Here is a 13094-nt window from a genome sequence, read left to right as displayed (position 1 = left end):
GGCGTCTGGTAATCAGATCATCTACTTTAACCCTGCACATTTTTAAAGTTCATAAGCGCGAGCCAATAGGAAATCCAGAGGGCGGGGCTTGCACTCTTGCTCTGTGCTGTTCTCAGGACAGGCGTGATGAGGAACACGAGGTTTTTGGTCATGGCCGTGTGTTAGTAACGTCACCTGAGTGTCACCTCAGGGTCACCTTTTCTCTCTCTCTTGATTGGTTTCTAAAGAGTATCTTGTGTGTGTGTGTGTGTGTGTGTGTGTGTGTGTGTGTGTGTGTGTGTGTGTGTGTGTGTGTGTGTGTGTGTGTGTGTGTGCTCCAGGTCGTGGGTGATTGGGGCGATTGCTCTGCTGTGTCTGCTGGGTCTCACATGGGCGTTTGGGCTTATGTACGTTAACGAGAGCACCGTCATCATGGCCTACCTCTTCAGTATCTTCAACTCACTGCAGGGCATGTTCATCTTCATCTTCCACTGTGTCCTTCAGAAGAAGGTACGTGCGTACACACACACACACACACACACACACACACACACACACACACACACACACACACACACATACACACACGGTCACACTCTCTAGGGTTCTCTAAGATCAGTAACCTGAAGTAACTCCCTCACACACGAGCCCTCTACACGCGCTGCTGTATTCTGTCCTGTGGTGGTGGCGTGTGTGTGTGACGTTGTGTGCTCTGTGCGTGCCTGCAGGTGCGTAAAGAATATGGGAAGTGTTTGCGCACTCACTGCTACAGTGGGAAGAGTGTGGACTCGTCTATGGGCTCAGGAAAAAGCTCTGTGTCGCGAGCGCCTGGTCGTTACTCCTCCGGCTCTCAGGTAGGGGGCGCCACTCCAACGCACCGCATACACCTACATACACGCAAACACAAACATCACACCCTGGAGACACACACATCTTTAACAATCCCTCACTAGCATGACTTTTACCAACACTTCAAGACGACGTTGTTTGTTTACTCTTCCTGTCTTTTTCTCTCTCGTCACAAGGTCCACCACCAGCCTTGTATGACAAACTGCTCACAGTTACACTACGAACAAGTAATTTTCCGTTCTGCGATCTCCGACTTCCTCTTCATCCCAGTGCTCTTCCCTACTCACCAAACACCAGTGTTTTGCTCCCATAATGCACCTCGATTCACCTCGCGCTTAATGTGCTCACAGCAGGGGCGTCTGACCCGATCGCAGTGTACTTGCTCTCTTAAGACCCGCTACAACATGACCCCCACGTCTGCATGTTGCTGATAATGCCAGGGGGCGGGGTCGAGGTGGAGGGGCGGGGAGGGGGGGCGTGTCAGGGGCCAGAGAGTCTTAGCATATGTGTCTCACCTTAACTGCGTGCAAAGGAAACGGGTCCTTAAGAAATTGTCTCATTTAGAATCTCAAATCCAGCTCGAGTCCTGGATCCTGGTTTCCTGGACCCACTGGAAGATCACGGGTGGAGTTCAAGCTGGTGTGACTGATACGGAAAGGTGTAGGTTGGCAGTGTGGTTGATGGAGATGGTGTAGGTTGGGTGGGTCGTGGTTTGTGTCTTTGACACTGGCAGTCTGCTTTGCTGGCAGGACGTCCCCTCCGTGGTGCGGGGTCTGAGACGTGGGGGTCTAGGTTCGGGATGAACAGGATGTGTGGAGGCACTGCAGGACGATGGAGTGGGGCTTACAGGGGGTCATGACCTTCTGTCCTGCTGCTGTGATCCCCTACTGTGGAAATGTTGGAATAGCCATGTGCATTAAGAGGGATAGAGAGAGAGAGAGAGAGAGAGATATTTTCATTATGTGTTCTTTGTCTTGTGCAAAACATTGGCTTTACATATCTGAGCTTTAGTATTCTATTGCCATGGTAACAGTATGTCTGGTCAGGGTATCTCCATGGAGACAAGGTTTTAAGTTTGACCTTTAGTCTTTTAGGGGTAATCTCCATAGACGCCTGCAGACAAATGTGACATCAGTCTGACATGCAACACAAACAAACCGTGATGACCCTGAGTGTGTGTGTGTCTGCATGTGTTACAGCAAGTGTTAACCCTAAACATAGTCTGACGGTTGTGTGTGTGTGGGTGTCCCTGTAAATGTCAGTAAGATGAGTAATGGTATCTAAGTGACGGTGTACTCCTACACTCCTGTGTGTGCTCTGGAGCGGTACATACTGGAGATGCTCACTGCTCAGCTGTAGCTGTATTTTAATCTTTACCCCGCAAGGCTAAAAGACTCACCCGTTTACATTCACTCAGACGATCACTTTACGCACAGCAGCCTGAGCGCCTCTACACACCGTCCTTTTAAAATTCTTATTTTTACATGGTTAAATGTGCCATTAGGAAGCTCTCTCGGCTCTAAACACATGCTGCGCACTATGTGATTTTGCTGCTGCTGACAAATTTTTGGGCTCAGCAAGAAAAAGCCCCAGCTGGGCACAAAAGTGCTGTATGCCCTCACCATGACACCGTGTGGGGTCAAAGGTTAAATGACGGCATACGCCCTCTCCATGACTCTGTGTGGGGTCAAAGGTTAAATGACGGCATACGCCCTCACCATGACACCGTGTGGGGTCAAAGGTTAAATGACGGCATACGCCCTCACCATGACACTTGTTTGGGGTCAAAGGTTCAGCCAACTCTACCTTGTTTAACATTTTAAATGCTTGATAATTAATACAAGAGAACCCTAAGAACAGCCTAGGAGAAACCTCTCCCAGAACATACAATGGGAAAACTCCCAGAATAGCCAATGAGAAATCTCCCAGTACAGCCAGTGAAAAACCTCCCAGAACAGCTGAGATCGAGCTTGTGAAAAATATTAGTGGAAAACACTCTTGATATTATTAGCCTCCTCAGGTTGGGTTTGAAATGTTTAAATTTAAAATTTTTGCTTGAAAGGTTCAAATGTTTAATTGTGTTTAATTGTATTTTGAAGAACAGACATTGTTGTGCTGTGTAGAACAGAAAAGCCAGCCCATATTCCCTCCTCTACGGTTCCTGAATCCTCCTCCGTGTTGCTGTATAAACACCCACCACAACCAGGTGTTCAGGCAGTGACATGGACACTGTTTGTGAGGGTTTGTGAGGGTTTGTGAGTGTTTGTGATGGCTGTGTGTGGAGCACACACAACCTCATGGGCAGTGTACAGACCCTGTGTGGTGTACAGACCCTGTGTGGTGTTTCTCACCAGCGGAACTGCCGTTCACAAACAATAAGTCGCACCTCTCAAGGTCAGACATTTCCAGTGTGTGAGATTGGGGGAGGGGGGAGGGGCTGTAAACATGTTGTCAGGAGGGTGTGCTAATCTAACAATAAGTGCACCTCATTGGCTAATCCGAGTAACAGGGCGGGAGGACTCAGCCTTTGACTTTTCAGCTTTTATTTGTCATCGTGACAGCAACAAATCAAATACAGTGAAAGCAATAAACTCCACTATGTCAGTTATTACGGCCGAGCTCTCTGTGACATGGGAGATTTGATTGGTTGTGCGTGAGACCGTGAGATCTGTCCCGAACGCGTGCATTTCACAGCCAGGGATCGAGACTTGAGAGGTGTGGATGATATGTGGCACGAGCCGTATAGCCGGTCTGAGTATTTGACGGTCGGAGCTGTACGGTGGCCTGAAGGTCTGACGTCTGGGCAGAGTGCCCTCGTGTGACCCCTGAACACACTGGAGTGCAGCTGAGATGTAAATCAAGAAAAGACTGAATCCCCAAAATGGCCTCCCCAAACGCCAGCCTGTAATTCAGCTCATTCACTGCACATTCAATGTCATGCTTACATGTCCATAACACATGCAGGCCCCTCTGGTTGTGGTATACAGCGCACGGTGTGTTTTCCCATCTCGTCTTATCCCTCATCTCTCTCTGTTCATTGCACCTGCTACTCCTGCATGAAGAGCTTCCTTACAATGACGTTTTGATGATTTTGTTATCAAAAGGCACCGTGCCTCGCCCTGAAGCGCTCTCCCCTCTGCACGATGGCTCCGCCTGTGATTACCGCACAGCGGTGGCTACAAGTCGGCCAGGTGCTTTGTCAATACTGGCTGCCTGTAGCTGAGCAGTGCGTTCTAGAATGTAAGGGTGCACATAACCAACTGTAGATGAGCAGTGCGTTCTAGATCTGTAGATAACTGACTGTAGCTGAGCAGTGCGTTCTAGAATGTAAGGGTGCACATAACCAACTGTAGATGAGCAGTGCGTTCTAGATCTGTAGATAACTGACTGTAGCGAGACAGTGTGTTCTAGAACGTATGACTGGAGAAATCCTACTGTAACTGAACAGTGCATTCTAGAACTTAGGGCTGTAGATAACTAAACGTAGCTGAACAGTGCATTCTAGAACATACGGCTGTAGATAACTAAACATAGCTGAACAGTGCATTCTAGAACATATGGTTGTTGATAACTAAACGTAGCTGAACAGTGCATTCTAGAACATATGGTTGTTGATAACTAAATGTAGCTGAACAGTGCATTCTAGAACTTAGGGCTGTAGATAACTAAACGTAGCTGAACAGTGCATTCTAGAACATACGGCTGTAGATAACTAAACATAGCTGAACAGTGCATTCTAGAACTTACGGCTGTAGATAACTAAACGTAGCTAGAACATAACAAAAGCTGGGACAGTGATGTCACTGGCAGCTGAGTTAATGTATGCATTTTGGGTTAATGTACACAATTTTAGACTTTTAGACTTAGACAATGCTGCTGACCTAACATGCATGTTTTAAGCTCTGCTGGGTGTGTATGCACACGTATGCTGCTCTAATGCAGTATGGTGTGTGTGTGTGTGTGTGTGTGTGTGTGTGTGTGTGTGTGTGTGTGTGTGTGTGTGTGTGTGTGTATTTCAGAGTCGGATCCGTCGCATGTGGAATGACACGGTGAGAAAGCAGTCAGAGTCGTCTTTCATCACTGGAGACATCAACAGCTCTGCCACCATCAACAGAGGTACACACACACACACACACACACACACACACACACACACACACACACACACACACACACACACACACCAGAACCATACTTCCGTGTCTAAGTATAATTGCTATAAAAGTAATCACCATAAAATCTTTATAAACTTTAAAGGCCAGATTCCTCCCATACAGTTTTCCCCAGTAATGTCCACCAAGCCACTGTAAACAAAACCTTCGCTGTAGACTAAAAAATCAAACCTAAATCTGGGTGACCTATTTAATGTGATTTCATTTGGCAAATCTAATTTGATGACCATGATAACGGTGTTAGAAAATGAAGAAACAGGACAGGCCCGACCAGACAGGAGCCAAGAGAGAAGGCCAACACGGGCCTGGGTCAGGGCTGGAGACCACGCTCCACACCCCCATGGTGCTGCTCAGTGTCGCCAGCTTCATTGATCAGAGACAAATAGAACAGAAATGATCCAACCTCGCCAAGATGCAAATGAGTACATTAACATTCAAAGCGCAGAATATAATATGCAGTATAATACATAATACACCAGTGTCCTGAGTTCACTACCACAGCAGTTTCCGTAGTTTAGTATGGCACAGATGTTCTGATTTCCATATGATACATTTGGGTTTCAATATGACACAGTCACATACTGTTGTGATGATGGATTAATGTAGCAGGGTAGATGAGGTGTCAGGAAGGTAATAATTAATAATTAATTAGGTGCTCTAAAAGATAATCCATATAAACACACACACACACACACACACACACACACACACACACACACACTCATTCTGATCAGGGATGCGCTGGTGTCAGAAACAGGGGTAGTGGGGGATACATCACTATGATATCATGGTGTTCTCATTAACATATCACTGCCAATTCTGAGGTACACACACACACACACACACACACTACCCGTAGCTTCCTAATGGTATTAGTCTCGTGTTAGCTTGAGCTAGATTCCAGCTCAAGAATTAGTTTGTAAACAATATCCGTGTACAGCTAAAATATCATCATATTGCATCTCTAGTCTCTTCTGTCAGTCTAATTACTGACTTCAGTCTCCACATCACCACACCATTATCCAGCCACTGACATACTTACCACCGGCTGTGTTGACATGATTGAGTATTACTGACACAATTACTGACATTGACTGACACCCTACTAAAACATTAATGACATCTATTTAATGATAATGATTGGTTAAGAACGCACATACTGACACTGATATACTGACACACACACACAGGTAACACAAACATAGTGAAGATGGTATTTTTATCGTTGCGTCTGTTGACTGGGTTAACAGCTTATCCTCATGGGTTCACTCTTTGATCACAACTCACTGTCTACTCACAGCTCACTCCCTGATCACAGCTCACTCTACCCATGACTCACTCTCTGCTGATGGCTGACATTCTGCTAACAGCTTACTGTTCACTAATGAATACACTCTGCTAACAGCTTATTCTCGTACATTTCATGCTCAAGTCAACTGTGCTAATGGTGAACTCTATGATAAAAGCTCACTCTCTGACCCGACAGCACACAACTCACTCTCTGACCCTTTAACAGAACTCTCCGCTAACTACTCATTCTACGCTAATATCTCGTCCTTTCGTAATTCCTTAATTTTCTTAATTCTCCAATCCGGCGTCTCTGTCCCTCATTTCCTCTCTCCAGAGAGACGAGTCGATGCTTGTTAAGACTCCAGATGTTTCTCTCATTTTGTCTTAGATGGTGTTTGTTCCTCGTTATCAGTGCCGATACGGGACGCCGTCGGAGCTCCGCCCCCCGCGCAGCCAGCCTGAAGTGCACAATTAGACAAGTCAAATCAGCACGAGGGGAAAACATATTGCTGATTACTATCAGACGAGACCCAGTGGCTATGTCACGTCTCGCACTCTTCTCACACCGCGCTTACGGCTGGCTCACTGTATGCTCACGGCTCACTCCCTGCTCACCGCGCGTTCTGTTTTGTATTGTAACGAACGCCTGTTAATATGAACACCGAACAGAGAATTGGAGGAGCTGATTTAGTGAGTCAGAAGGGAGAACGTGTCAGTCGATGAAGGATATTGACTCATCCCTCCCCCCCTTCCCAAGGAGTTGATTTAAGACGGAACAATGAGAGAGAGTTAACTGGTATGACTCAGCAGACCAGTCAATCGCACACTCACATTCCTTAGTCTGTACACCATTGTAGGCTCAGAGAGTAAAATTAAAGTTTTTCAGTGTATAGACTGAAAATATAGACAGCATAATCACACGTGTTATTCTGCACCTCGTGCGTCATTCTCACTGTCACCATAAACTCTGAATGTTCGATTTGGCTTTCGTAACATGGGTTTGTTTGTTTGTGCGCTGATCTGAGCAGGTGAATTATGTGCTCTTGGTTAAATACCTCAGTTTGTTTTCATGGGAACATGTAAGAGTGTGCGTGTGTTAATCTCCGCGGTACAGAAGGAGACGCACCGTCTGTTCGGGTCTCACGCGCGTAACGGTGTCAGTGGGCCACAGCAGGTGTGCTTTACCAAACCAACCGCTTCAACCGCCTCATCAATCGCTCCCAAATCTGGTTACAAACAAAGAATGCTTTACAAACACACACACACACACACACACACACCACACACACACACACACACACACAGAACAGTTCAACAGTTCTTCCTTCCATCAGAAAGGTGGTCTTACAAGGGGAGGCGGAGCCCAGCTGCTTTCTATGGAATGGGGAGGAGCTTAAAGAGATGATAGGAGGGATGGAAGAACACACACACACCCACCCACACACCCGTATCTGGTGTGTGTGTGTACTCTGGCATCTCCTAGGGCTCTACAGGCTACTGCCCCTCACAGCCTCAGGGTAACAGGGCTCACGTCACGAGGGCATTTGTCTAATCTTTTGTCTTTTCTCTCTGTGCGCGCGTGTGTGTATGTGCGCATTTGCGTGCGTGTGTGTGTGTGTGGCTGAATCAGGGGCTATGGCCAACCATCTCATCTCAAACGCTCTCCTGAGGCCGCACGCTTCGAACAACCCCTACAACACACTAGTAGGGGACTCGGCTGTGTATAACCACCCCCCGCTCAGCATGTACAACACGCAAGGTGCCACAGCCTCGCCTCACACACACCTGAAGAGTCCCGCGCTCACGTGCACGCGTGGACCTGGGTCTGTGCATGACGCATTTACCGTCATCTGTGTGTGTGTGTGTGTGTGTTATGAGTTTTGTCTGCGCATGCTTTGCTGAATTGCTGTTTCAAGGCCTGGTCCAGGTTTTTCTTGCGGAACAGTATGACCACACACACACACACACAGCCGATAGCAGCTTGCTGGCTCCGAGCGTTACTGTAAGTACGGTAGCTTCTGTGTGTGTTGAGGCAGTTACGTTGCTGAATAAAGAGGTGAAGTCTGAACCGCAGCCGGACACACGGTCTCTGATGCCATTCGCACGCAGGCACGTTCCCCTGAAGTGTTTACGACGGTACAAAGTGCCGTCTGGTGTATTCCTGCAACGCGAGGAGCTTGCAAGCACATGTCTTTGGTGTGTGTGCATGTGTGTGTGTGTGTGTGTGTGTGTGTGTGTGTGTGTGTCTGCATGTATGTTCCCATGGAGACCTTGACAGAGGCCTGATGCTATTATCCAGCTGCTGTGTCTGTGGTATGTCATCGTGCCTCTTTCTCTTCTTTTCTTTTTCTCTATCTGTTTTTCCATCTTTTCATTTTTCTGTATTTGTTGGCCCCTCTGTTCTGCGGCCACTCTTCCTCTCTGCTCCTCAATCCTCCTCAATCCTCCTAATTTCTCCTCATTTCTCCTCAATCCTCCTCAATCCTCCTCATTTCTCCTCAATCCTCCTCAATCCTCCTCAATCCTCCTCATTTCTCCTCCTCATTTCTCCTCAATCCTCCTCAATCCTCCTCAATCCTCCTCATTTCTCCTCAATCCTCCTCATTTCTCCTCAATCCTCCTCAATCCTCCTCATTTCTCCTCAATCCTCCTCATTTCTCCTCAATCCTCCTCACTTCTCCTCATTTCTCCTCATTTCTCCTTACTGCTCCTCCCTTCCCACTGTGTCGTTCCGTGCGTGCCTGAGGGACGCCTCTCCAGTGTGACGGGTGGAGTTCGCCTCTGTCTCCCGCCAGACGGGTGTAGTCATCTGCTTTCCTCCCTGGACACCACATCTCCACCTAAGCTCTGCTGAATCGCATCGCTACACGAGACGTCCCGTCACCACGAGTCAACAACCCCCCAAAAAACAAATGAATAAAATGTTCCGTGCTGTGAACGCTGCAGTGACCTTGAAATTTAATATCAATAAAAGCTCCGGAATTATGAAATCTAATATCAATAAGAGCTCCGGAGTTACCAGTGGAGTCCAAGAAGCGCCTTGTGTGCCTCTTTGGCTCGATCAATAATCAATAATTCTCTCCTACAATATTTTATTGTGGAGCTCTTCCCGTGATGTGGGTGGAGTAGACACTCCCTTGTGTCACACGGAGGTTTAACCTCACGCCATTTTGAAAAAGCATCTCTGCTCTGATGGGGGGGGGGGGGGGGGGGGGGGGGGGTGTTGCTTTCCTGTCTGTGTTGTCTGTCATGCACCATGATGTCATGGTCTGGTGTCTGTAGTGTGGCGTCTGTGTCGTGGCGCGGTGTCTGTAGTGTGGTGTCTGTGGTGCGGTCTCTGTGGTGTGGTTTCTATAAGATGACCAAGGGAAAATGTTCTTTTCTTCACCAGCTCGTCTGCAGCTTGTCAATAGATGCTTACATGTTCTCACCTGTGCTTACCTTTGTTTATCTGTGCATACCTGGGCTCACCTCAGCTCACCTGGGCTTACCTGTGCTTACTGGGCTCACCTGTGCTTACCTGTGCTTTCTTCTTTTCTTCTTGTTTTCCTTTCTTCCTGTCTTCCTTTCTCCATGCTGACCGTTAAGAGCCCTACAGAGAGACAAGTATGGGAGTCAAGCTAAATATTGCTTACCAAATGTAATTTCCCTCGTGTTTATCCTCCACACCATGCTTTGTCTTAAACAGTTACTCACTGGCAATTGTTGTCATATCGATGGCCTCCCTCTGTAAAGAACACAGGCAGTACCCGATCCATCCGGCTCTAATTTGAGGCCCCACTTTCGAGTGAAACTAAAGCCTTTTCTTTTTCATTAATTTGAGTGCTAGCCGGTATATTACAGGGTGACCACACAGTGACATCGATCTTTACAGTCACAGGGAGACAAAAACCACAGTCGAAACCTTGGACAGGCAAATTTGTTCATCACTGAATTTCTTCCTGTGATCTAACAGAGCTAGAAAAACGCCCTTGTGTAGATAATGTTTTTAAAGCAGCGTTCTGTGGAAGTGGAGAAGGGGGTAAATCTGCACGTGTAAGAACATTTTGGATGTTTCCAGAGTTCCTCAACAGTCACCCCGCTACTGGCTTCTTTGGCCTTACGTAGCATGAGAGAAAGAGGCAGAACATGAAACTTATTTAACGTTTATGCTGTTTGTTAAGATGTTTTGCTTTATAAGAGGATTATGAGTGCAGTAATGAATGGAGGTAAAACTGCTCTCACACACCGAACCTCAGCGTGCGTGTGTGTGTGTGTGCGCACACTCAGTTGAGTGGTTTACTGTGTGTTTAGCGGTTCTTTAAAGAAACAGTTTCCTGAGACAAGGTCAGTGTGTGACTAACACAGTATCAGTGTGAGGCACCTCTGTGGTCAGCCATCACACCCAATACATTACATCCATTACATTTACACACTTGAAGGAGTTCAGTCGGCTTTAATCTAACAACCATATATATGTGCAGCTTAGTCAGAAAGTCAGGGGTGTGTGAGGGTGTGTGTGGGGGTGCACATGCGTGCACAGTCCTTTGTAATATGTCTGTGTGTGTGCGCGTGTGTAATTAGTGTTTCATTAACACTACTGAATCTCTTTCAGAGGGAATCTTGAACAATGCCCGGGATACAAGTGTCATGGATACTCTACCACTGAATGGTAACCATGGCAACAGCTACAGCCTGGCCGGCGCGGACTACCTGAGCGACTGTGTGCAGATAATGGAGCGCGGCTACGGCGCTCCACCCTCGGACACCACCCTGGAGAGGCACATCCTCAAAGAGCTCACCTCCAACTACCTCCCCTCCTACCTGAACCACCACGGCCGCTCCACCGAGCTCGACCGCAACCTCGTCAACAAGCTCGTCAACAACGTCGGCAGCAACAACGGAGGCCTCGTCCTGGGCGGGGGTGGGCGGGGCAAGGAGGCGACGCCCCTGTCCTCCGCCCTCACCCTGCCGCTGGACCGGTCGCACACGTTCGCCCCCGACGAGGGCTTGGGCCTGGAGCTCATCCGCGAGGAGTCGGACACCCCGCTCCTGCCCCCTCAGCGCCCCGCCCACCCCCTCCCCTCCTTTGGCACCGCCCCCTCCTCGTCCCGCCGACTCCTCCCACAGGAGAACGGCGATAGCTTCGTTCCGCTCCTGAGGGAGGAGCTGGCCGGGGGGGAGGCGCCGTCACCCCGGACAGACTCGTGCGACACCAGCGCCCCGCCTTCTCCTGGCCCGCAGGAGGATGCGCACACGCTGCCCCGCCCCGGGGGCGGAGCGGGGGGCGGGGCCGGGGACCCACGTGGCCTGGCCGACCCGGACGACGTCTATTACAAGAGCATGCCCAACCTGGGCTCACGCAGGCAGGCCCAGCAGCTGCAGGCGTATTACCAGCTGGGTCGCGGCAGCAGCGACGGCTTCATCGGCCCCGCCAAGGACGAGGCCTCGCCCGGGGATACGCCACAGGAGCCCGCCCACCTCGTCACCAGCCTATAGGGAGCTCCGACACTCCACAGCCAGAACACATGAACACCAGCTCCCTCCTCATAAGACACATGAACGCCGATGTCCACACACACACACACACACACACACACACACACATACATGCACATTTACGCACCGTTGGCCGTCGTGACTCCTGGAACCCGCCTTTCCTCCGTAGCTCCTCCCATCATCTGTTTTGCTTTTCTGTAACGGTCGCTCGTCCTCAGTTGTAGACGTTTCTTTTACTTGTTCTTGGAAAAATCGGAAAATGAACAAAAAGTTATAAAAAAAAGAAAAAAAAATACAAGAAATTGGCAGCAACAACAAAAACGCTTTGGCCTTGTGTTTGGGACTGTGCTGGGGGGTGGGGGGTGTTGGACGGCAGGTTTGTGGGTTTGACCACGCATGTGGTTTGACGTTTTTCACGGACTCCTATGATGTTTATTTCCGATCCCTGTGGACGGATTAGACCCTGCGGGTGGATTAATGTGTTAATCCACAAGGTGTGAGAGGGAAAAACTCTGCAAAGTGTCTGTGGGATGACAGAGGATTTACAAAGACAGTCAGAGACCGGAGAGACCAGACACTCCTGCAGACCAGATGGAGAAGCCACAAAAAGGACTATTTTATTACGCTTCTTTATGTGACAACAGCTTTTTAAACATTTTTCTTCCTGTCTGTGGGACGCAGCACCTTTGCTAGCGCAGGAAGCTGAGGTAAACTCTGAGGTAAACTCTGAGGTAAACTCCCTAGCCCTGGAGGCAGCAGTAGTAACAGACACTGTTTACGCCACAGAGTGCTGTCATTGGGTTTTGTTTTCGCCGTATTAATAACAACTGTCGGAGAACGCGGAGAGACACTAATATCAGAGAAGATATTCCTATGTAAATGTACAGCTACTAGCATCGAGCAGCCTGCTTTTCTCTTGTGGTTCCTCGGTAACCATGGTGATTTAGAATCAGGTCAGATCCCTCCTGCTGGTTGTGATGTGGACGTGGGTCCTGCCATCACTCCCGCTCTCATGGTTTTGGGTTTGTTGTTCTCTACATGGTCTGTTTTAGTACCAGCAGCAAATAGCAAATAAACCCCCACCCCCTGACCTCTGAACCCTGACCCAAAATGTTGAACTTTTTCTCACTGTTTCCAAAATTTTATCCAGATTTTTCTCAGTGTATAGATTTAGGTGAGGTCAGAGTATAAAATGATGCCATCTTGGAGCAGAAACACAAATTTGCCTTGAGTCCATAGAAGACGGAGGACCCATACTCTGAGTTCCTGAGCACACGGGGAGAGGTGCGGAGACATGAGAGAGACATGGAGAAAGAGGGAGGGATA

The 13094-nt window shown here is 48.5% G+C and overlaps 1 protein-coding gene across 5 annotated transcripts; it reads left to right on the top strand.

Moving 5' to 3' along the window:
* Positions 1 to 209: 209 nt before the first annotated feature.
* Positions 210 to 12664, top strand: LOC143502767 (adhesion G protein-coupled receptor L3-like). 5 transcript variants are annotated; one of them, XM_076995446.1, is made up of 7 exons: positions 214 to 489; positions 708 to 833; positions 1005 to 1055; positions 4848 to 4944; positions 7921 to 8049; positions 9879 to 9896; positions 10885 to 12664. In XM_076995446.1, exons 1-7 carry the CDS (start codon positions 385 to 387, stop codon positions 11766 to 11768), a joined length of 1410 nt encoding a protein of 469 aa, XP_076851561.1. In that variant the 5' UTR covers positions 214 to 384; the 3' UTR covers positions 11769 to 12664. The 5 variants fall into 5 exon arrangements, with proteins under 5 accessions (XP_076851564.1, XP_076851561.1, XP_076851566.1 ...); XM_076995448.1 differs by lacking the exon at positions 1005 to 1055 and having other exon boundaries at positions 220 to 489; XM_076995447.1 differs by lacking the exon at positions 9879 to 9896 and having other exon boundaries at positions 223 to 489.
* The last annotated feature ends 430 nt before the right edge of the window (positions 12665 to 13094 follow it).

Source organism: Brachyhypopomus gauderio, unplaced genomic scaffold, assembly GCF_052324685.1.
Source record: "Brachyhypopomus gauderio isolate BG-103 unplaced genomic scaffold, BGAUD_0.2 sc207, whole genome shotgun sequence".
NCBI classification, from domain to species: domain Eukaryota; kingdom Metazoa; phylum Chordata; class Actinopteri; order Gymnotiformes; family Hypopomidae; genus Brachyhypopomus; species Brachyhypopomus gauderio.
This window is presented reverse-complemented; position numbering and strand designations above follow the sequence as displayed.